Genomic DNA, 8,699 nt, shown 5'->3' on the forward strand with positions numbered 1-8,699 from the left:
CCAATAGGGTACCAGACCCTTTGTCCACTCTTAGTTACAAAGCACGATCTAGTGCAAAAACTCACGGTTTTGTGGTACTACCGGGCAAGTGAGGATAGGGACAGTCTGGTAAGGCAGAAAGGTTGTCACATGGCCAAGCTCAAATGACAAGGGTAGCCAGGTAAAGGAGCCGAACTGGCCAATCTTCGGCTGTTGGTGCCGACCCCAAGCTTGCCACGAGCTGAACATGAGCTGGCTCCTTTTCTAAAAAAAAATTGTTTAAAGTCTTTCTATAAAGCTTAATAATATATATAATATGCATAAAATATATAACATGTAAAACGGAGCCCAGCTTGCCATATTTGTGCTCAGATCATTTGCCTAAACGAGCCGACTGGTAGCTTGGCTAGACGAGCCCAGTTTCGGAGTCTAGCCAAATGGAAAGCTGCTCGTCTCGTTTCCCAGCCCTAGACATGGTTGCACCATTTTGTGCAGTTTTTCATTCAGAATTGGTATATAAGGAGACATGACATGGTCGCAAGTTGGGAGTATTACAAGGTTGAAGTGATCTGTGAAAATGAATGGCAGCACATAATGGAGGCAGCATCATTACAACGTGGCTTCGTATTTTCTAAAACTAATCCGTGGTATGCCTAAAACCATCGAACATTAAAAGCATCATGATCCAATCGGAGTTGGTACTGTCTTTCAGGATACATCAATATTTCGGAAAAAAAGGACACATACATCAATTGCATGCAATACTACAGAAGACGGAAGAAATTTGTATCAATATGTCATTGTTTACTCGTATTTCTGATACTACAATTCGTTAGGAACAACTAGTATTTTCTTATTTTAGTCCAGCAGCAAAACGATCCAATATTACCAAGAAGTTTGGTCATTGCAAAATACAAACCAGCCAGCCACTTGGAATCATCATCAGTCACACTTGTCACTGTTTACTGTTGCAGCATCAGAAACAGTCGTTGGCTTTTCAGATGTTCCTATCTGTTGCAAATCAAATTAAAATAAATAGATATGCAGAAAAAAAAGAAAATCACAGAGGAGACGAGAAGGTCCTTGGGACAAATAACAGCAACTGCTATCTAACAACCCTTGCAGCAATTGAGTTTTCCATCACAATCCCAAAGAGAAACTTTAAAATCCTCAAAGTCGATGATATGAATGACTTGAATAGTTGAATAAAGTAGACGACTTTGCTCTACAGAAAGTCTAGTCGATAAAACTACAGTATATCCAGTGTTTAATGTAAGCATTGCTGAACCACTCATTGTTTTAATCCAATAAATGGAATTTTTTCATTTAAAGGTTTTACCAATGTCTTTGGTATCTAACAACCCCAAGTGAAAAATGTACTAGATCTTTCTTTTCACTCCTTTACTGTAGTACATTACCCTAGAAATCTAAACAACGTTACTTTAACCTTTTCCCTTTTTTATTTTAGTCCTTAGATTTATTTATCATCCATGTATTGTGGTGATGCGAACATGCAATATACATTAAAAAGATGCATTATGTCTAAAAAGAGTTGAATCATGACCTTTCTCCCCAAAAGCGCAACTACATAAACAAGGACAGAAGCATAATGGGAGAGACTGTGTTGGAGCTTACTGCTAGTGTTGCCTTAAACCTTCAGTTGTCGATCACTGAGGAGGGTAGATGTGCCAATATAATACAAGACTTTGTTTTTACAACCCACAGAACTTTTTTTGTTGCTACTTGGCCTGGTAATGATTGTCTTTGGATTCGTGTAGCATACTAAGATAATTTCAGGTACCTTTTTCTTCTTGGAATAATTAAGTAAAAAGTAATTAAAGTTGGAGACTTTGAAGAGACAAAACTTTGTATTCCAATTGTGAGATTGAAGTCTATAGCAGCATGAAAACATACTGTGGAGATACAAATTTAAACTAAAAAAAGATTAAGTTTGGCAGCAACTCAAGCTTTTGTTTGGTATAGCTCTGATTCATGTGTCTTGTATTTTCAACCTCACTGGTGAATCAACAGATTCAACTGCACATAACAAATATCACCGAGAAATTCCCAGGCTGTGAAAAATCCTGATAAAATTTGAGATATATTTTGTCTATTTCCAGTATATCACGATACAATTACAATTTTATTATGAGACAGTTGTGATTTTCCATATATTTTCACTTTTTGTATTTAATTTTCTTTTTTCACATTTTTTCAAAGCAATATGTATTGTACCAGTATTTTGCAAGGTCCTCCAAAAAAAAATTGTGAGGTTTCCTCTTGCAAAAAAAAAAAAACAGAACATTTTTTACACTGATTCAAGTTTGTTGTCGTGTTTGTGATGATGGACTCCCACACTTTGAAATTGAAGAGTATAAATCAGTCTGCTTTTCTTGGTGTCCCTTCTTTCTAGAATATTTGTCGTGGGCATTTAATGTGTGCAATAACTAAACAAAATACAAAGGCAAGCACATACGTCTTGAATTGCTCAAAACTAGTGAAGGTTTAGATTTGGGAGGAGTGAGTATAATCGTTAGATCTGGATAATTTTAAACCACTTTATAGTCACATGGCAGTTCAAATACAAGAATAGAGAGGGCCTGCTTATAGTCAGGATTTTGGGTATGGATTCCAATATTTAAGTCTTCATAAAATCTTTGAATTCATAGATACTCTAAAACATTTGCTTGTCATGCGCACCCTGAATTTTCTTGTAAATTCATCCTCTCAAAATTCCTTGTTCAGTTGTTTGAAGGCAAAATGGGTCAAATTAGAGAGTATCACTGTCGATCCTGATCAAGAACTGGTCTGTTGGTCAAATGGTCAAATTCAGGCTCAATAAAAAAGGATAGATCTAGAAATGGGTCCAATCTTGTCTGTAAAATATCAATCTCAAGAAATTGGTCAGATATGATTAGGTTCTTAGTAGGATGCAAGTTTTTATTTAGGAAAATAGAAACAAGGCATGTCCAAACATTGGCCTAGTGTCTAGCGGTCATTGAAATATCATATACATACGAAACTGGAATTTAAACAAAGAAATATGAGCTAACCTAAGATGCCATTAACATGTAGGTTCTACCTTAGGAGATGCTGATGAGCTATCATTGAGATTTACATGGCAATCTTTTAGGGTATACAACCTTTTTCACCAACTGGCAGAGCCTTGAACTAGACTACAGGAAGAAACACAATACCGTTGAGAAGTTTGATTAAGGTACTAGTTGGTAAAAGATAGATACATGAGCTAGGGACAGGTCAAATGGAATGCCATACCTTTTCCCAACAACTGGGATGACTGATCCATCAATTACACGAGCGAAAAAAAAGGAAACATAAAAAGAAGTGGCTCTTGGTAAAAGGAAATAGGAGAAAAATAAGCTTTTACTATGTCATGATCTGCAGCTCTAGAAGCTATGAAGAGAATAAGATTTTATTACCAGTCAGCCTTAGAAGCTACAACCTAGCAATATACACCATTAAATGAGCATGCAATCCATCAAATTAGTGCATGATGTTAAGTTCTCTCTCATGCACTTAATTTAATCACATATTGTGGACAAAAGATTCCTGTAGGTACTCTTAATTTTTACATTCTTGTCACTTATAAGCCCAACACCAGGGATGCACACCAGCCGAGTTTGAGCCAAGCTTAAGCTGTCTCGACTCAGCTCGAATAAACAAAATAGCTGTTAAAGCTTTGAGCCGAGCTTGAACAGCTTTTGTCCAAACTCGAAATAGCTGTCAATTTTTTATTTTAAAAAAAATTGAACTGCACTGAAAACAGTCGGTTTCGAACTACCCATCTCCTCCGTAGAAGGCTAACACCTTACCCATCTGAGCAAGGCCATTTGATGTGTTATATTTGCAAACATAAATTGTACATATACTATACTTTGTGCATTATATAACTACGCAAAACAAACTTAATTGGACTAATCGAGCTCAATCGAGCTTGATTGCCTGATCAAGCTCGGCTCGTTTATGTATACCGAGATTCAGCTTGTGCTCAAGCTCGGCTTGTTTATCGACCCGAACGAGTTCGAGCCAAGCTTAAACGAGTCAAGCTCGAGCCAAGTCGGAGCTAGCTCGGCTCATTGTGCATCCCTACTCAACACACTTATGTGGTGTCCTTTCACACTAAAACTCCCAGCATCTAAGAAAGCTTCCAAATCACACATTCTTTCATACAGCTATGAAGCCATTCCTTTAATTCTAAAAACACTACTGCAGACATCTCAAACACTCTGAACATGTTTGTTTGTTTCTTGAGCCCACAACTTAGGTTTATCAAGAGTGAAGAAGAGTCCTTTTGTTTTTTTAACCCCTTCCACCTTCAATGTTCAAAGCACTCCGCTCCTTTCAATCATTTCATCAACTACTGGCCAACCACAAAATTCCAAAAGTTTATTACTCCACTGACTATGATTGCAACTCTTCAGGTAAAAAAAATGAAACTTCATCAACTACTAGCAAGGCTTTTGTTGAACTAATACGTAGAGATTCTCAACAGCTTCATTGGATTTATAAACTAGAGACCAATAATGCATCCCATTTTTATCTCTCCATCATTTTCATATTTCTTAAAGTTTAACATCAACTACCCTTTGATGGTATGGAAAAAAGCTTTATTTAAAAAAAAACTGGCAAAACAGTCCCAGATATCTGAAATGGCAAAAATGCTTAAACCCCCTTATACTCACCAAAAATTGATATTTTCCAAAAAAGGTCTCCTACAAGATAAAGTAAAGAGAACAGAAAGCCATCTTCTGGCATGGAAAACTCTCATTCACCTTTAGCAAAGAAAAGATAACCTTCTATCTAACAAACACACAAAAGGACCACTGAACTGGATAAATTGCAAAACTCAAGATAATACTATTTCCAATTGCACACAAATAAAATAGGCAGAAATTCAAATTCTTTGAACGTACCTGCAACAGCATTCACATAATGACCATTAATTTCATCTGTTTTGGCATGCGTTTCATAAATAGCTCCAGCAGCAAAATGTGAAACAGTCTCCCCAATGCATAAATGGTTGGCAGTTCACGTTCTCATCATCCTTGGAAAAATCAAGTCCACCACAGGGACTCTAAACCACTCTCCCATAGTTCTTTGTGAATAACCACAATTTTGGTTTACTAATACATCCCAATAGGAGAAGACCATACTTGTTTAATTTCTCTCTCTCTCAACTTGGATTCCATGAGGTGAGCCCTGGAAAATTTTAGAATAAGCAGGCAGAATTCTCAAATCCTCCAGGCATGGATCATATAGGGCTTTCAGGTGTGTTTGCTACTTGGATGCTTTCAGCAGTTATCCATTTCACAGTTGGCTACTCAGCATTTATTGTGGTCACGATGATTGGTACTACAAAGTTGTGGTGTCCTTCCTTGTCCTCTCGTACTAGGGAAGGGCCCTCTAGATGCTCCAATGGGAACACAAGTTTTGGACCAAACTGTTTCACAATGGCCTAAACCCAGCTCACATTTCACTTTAATAGGACAACAGCCTGCCCCATTGAATGTATTATCGCTCTACGTAAGATCAATCTTAGAATAATTTTGTTATCCATGAGTGAAGGCCCTTCCACTTGGCATTATCGGATCACTAAGGCCAATTTTTGCCCCTACTCGACCGCTAGGTCTTCCAGTCAAGCTAACTAAAGAGAGTATGCACAAGCAAATGCGCAACAAGAAGGTTTACCATCAATGATCCTCGAACAACTATTACACAGACATGCAACCTAAGAAGCAATTGTAACATCTAAACCATCCCATATTCACGTTAAAACTAACTAGTTTGTGAAACTTCCAAGAAGTAGAAAGAAATCTAGAGTCACAGAAAGCTCACAAAAGGCAAAAAGGCCACTTTTGATATTGATGGAAGATCAGATATTATGAAGACCACCAACAAAAAAACTGCAAAAGGTTGTACCCCAAGACAAAATTCAAACTCCCTATGGATAACTAACTACCAGCAGAAAGTCGAAGACAGATGTAATCCGTGCAAGACACACTGATAGTTACAACCGTTTGCAAAAGACAATATTAATGAAATGAAGCAGAAAAAGGATTGGCTAAGCCATGAAACACCAACAAGGAGATAGGAAAAGAAAATGATTATGGGCAGTCTCAGAAGTTTTCTTTTGCAACTATAGTTTGTACTACCTAAAACAAACTGCTGAAAGAAAATGTTTTATGTGCAATCCTTTTAGTGCGCGATGCAGAAATGGTGTCACCTTGGATACCTTTGGAACTACATGCCATTCTATACTGAGTCAACCATTCAGTTTCCATCACTATCCGACGAATCATTCCTACTTTTTAACAAAGAACGAAAAATGATATATAACAATGGTAAAAATACACCCTTTCATGTACAGGCATTCATATGAACCAGAAGGATTTTCATTTGGACCGAGTTAGAATGATCGATAGATAGATTGCTGCCAGATCTTCAATTGTTTAGGATAGACTTTGAAGCTCTGCAACTGTCTTTTTTTTCCTTCCCCTCCCCTGGGGCAAATTGTTGCTAACCTCAAAAATGGGCAAGGTATACGCAATAAACATGTTCTTTTCACAAATTAATAGCACCCGACTACTCCTTCCTACACTGGGAAGAAAGTGACAGCCTTCTAATACCTATTCTTGCTATTCCTATTACAGGTATGATTGGTAGTCGCGATAGTAAGCTTCATCCCTTTATGTCTCTGCCCCTTACCTGAAAGATTTGCTCGCTTTTTACCTATCAACTAATCAAACTGGATTTTTTGGCTGAGAATTGCCTGGAAATGGAAGGCAGAAGAACGGAACTCAAACCTCAGGGAAAAGAGAAGCACTGCCAATAGGTATGAATTACTTGTCAACATATACTCCAGAGACTGAGCTTACCAATTGAACTAGATCGCTTTCCTCTCTATTCATTCGAACTAAGCTTGACTTTCTTTGGGTGCCTTCACAAGGTTATCTCCGCCTTCCTTCTCATTGTATTTATCCTCACCTCACTGCTTTCCGCGAGGGTATGGATTCCTGCGGTCTGTCTTAGTCACGAAAAGCACCTCTAGCATCTAACCAAACACCACCCAAACAACAAGGATGACATGCCGTTCATAAGGCGTGCAGATCAATAGCAAAACACCTTAAACAATAGAAACAAGTGGAAATAACTGGAAATCCAAATCAACGTATCTAATACTTTTATGAAAGCAAGAAATAACAATCGAGGAAAGAAAAAGTCAAGGATCAATCCAAAAACATTCTTCAAAAGTTATATATCTAATTCTCTAGATGAGAAACCCTAAAATCCCTAATTGTAATGTAGATCTAACAAAGTTTCAATATCCAAATTAAGTCAAACTCCACAAAAAATTAACGAAGAAACACATCTAAATGGATTCAAGGAAGCCGAGTCATATCTTGCTCTTGATCTCCATCGCTACAACGCCAAATATAAAGTCTAACGCCACCTTTCTGTTAATCGAGATTCAACCAACAAAACTCTATCGCAATTAATCGTCGACGGATCAATAAAACAACGAATCGATCAAGAAGCCCGAGTCAGTGATGGCATTGTCAAACTACAAGAATGGTGCAGATGAAAAAAAAATACTACAATAATTGGTCAAATTAGACGGGGACATATGAAATTTATGTTTTCCGAAACCATGAAGATGAGGGTTCTGAAGCAAGCCACTTTACCTGGGGCGGGTGGGCGTCCTCAACCCCCTTGGCTTGAGAAGGCCTGTACGGACACGAGGGTGGTACCCTCTCGGGCTTCCTATATTCCCAACCGAATAGCCTGTACACCCTCGCCTGTCCAAACGCATTCCTCTTTTGTGTGAGCAGGTATCAACCAGAAGAGAGAGAGAGAGAGAGAGAGGCTGACCAGTATGAAATGGAGGAGGAGGGGTAAGATGTTGACGATGGGCACCAGGAAAAGCGGCAGCAAACATGCCAAGCACACCTGTAAGAAGACATCTTTGTTACCATGAGAGAGAGAAAAAGCGAGAGAGAGAGAGAGAGAGAGAGAGAGAGAGAGAGAGAGAGAGAGAGAGACCATCTTGAATCTTGAGGCAGTCTCTGAGAAGCAGAACACAGAGGGGGAACGAAGGTAACAAGCCACACCACAAGCACAACCTTCCAACCCCAAATTGCCAAAAGATCTAAACAAAGTGAAGTCTCCCCGGTCGCGACTTTGTAAACGCGTAGCCAAACCCCTTTTACCCAACCCACCTGTCTATCTAATCTAAATCTTATAAAATCAGAAGCAAGGGTAGTGGATGATATTTTTATCATGTGTTCTTGCCAAGGAAATAAGAATGTTTTGTGCATCTTTTTTATTTTTTATTTCAAAAACTAATGTTACTTATCAACCAGTTTTGTAATTTTTTGCATAAAAATAAAGTGATTTTTTTTTAGACCACATGCGACTTCTTCATTCCCTTAATTGTCAACTATTACCTTTTTAATCATAAATGTTTGATTAATTTTTTTCTTTATTTTTCCTTCTTCCACACCAAGTAGCACGCCAACTTCAGCCTCCTAGCAAGAAATGCACACAAGTTTCGAGCTCATGACGTCCCATAAATTTGGTAATTTTCACAACTAGTCATTCCTACCGTATGAGCGAAGCCCCATCGTGAAATTAATTAGCTTCTTTGTAAAAGGTGCATGCCTCTATTAAAGACCCCTTAATATTTTATATATTTGATAAAA

At 38.0% G+C, this 8,699-nt stretch overlaps 1 protein-coding gene across 1 annotated transcript; it reads right to left on the reverse strand.

The window, feature by feature from the left end:
- Positions 1-755: 755 nt before the first annotated feature.
- On the reverse strand, positions 756-8,188 carry LOC149841122 (uncharacterized). Its single transcript, XM_090003600.1, has 4 exons — positions 8,041-8,188; positions 7,870-7,947; positions 7,683-7,796; positions 756-990 (listed from the first exon to the last, which is right to left on the reverse strand). Exons 1-4 carry the CDS (start codon positions 8,041-8,043, stop codon positions 922-924), a joined length of 264 nt encoding a protein of 87 aa, XP_089859726.1. The 5' UTR covers positions 8,044-8,188; the 3' UTR covers positions 756-921.
- Positions 8,189-8,699: the final 511 nt, after the last annotated feature.

This window comes from Nuphar pumila, chromosome 4, assembly GCF_984573655.1.
Source record: "Nuphar pumila chromosome 4, dmNupPumi1.hap1.1, whole genome shotgun sequence".
Lineage (NCBI taxonomy): Eukaryota > Viridiplantae > Streptophyta > Magnoliopsida > Nymphaeales > Nymphaeaceae > Nuphar > Nuphar pumila.

Coding starts and splice junctions, on each gene's coding strand:
- LOC149841122 (XM_090003600.1), bottom strand. Junction 7,797..7,869: donor TCCTCCTCCATTTCATACTG/GTCAGCCTCTCT, acceptor GCGTTTGGACAG/GCGAGGGTGTACAGGCTATT. Junction 991..7,682: donor AGGACGCCCACCCGCCCCAG/GTAAAGTGGCTT, acceptor GATTTGCAACAG/ATAGGAACATCTGAAAAGCC.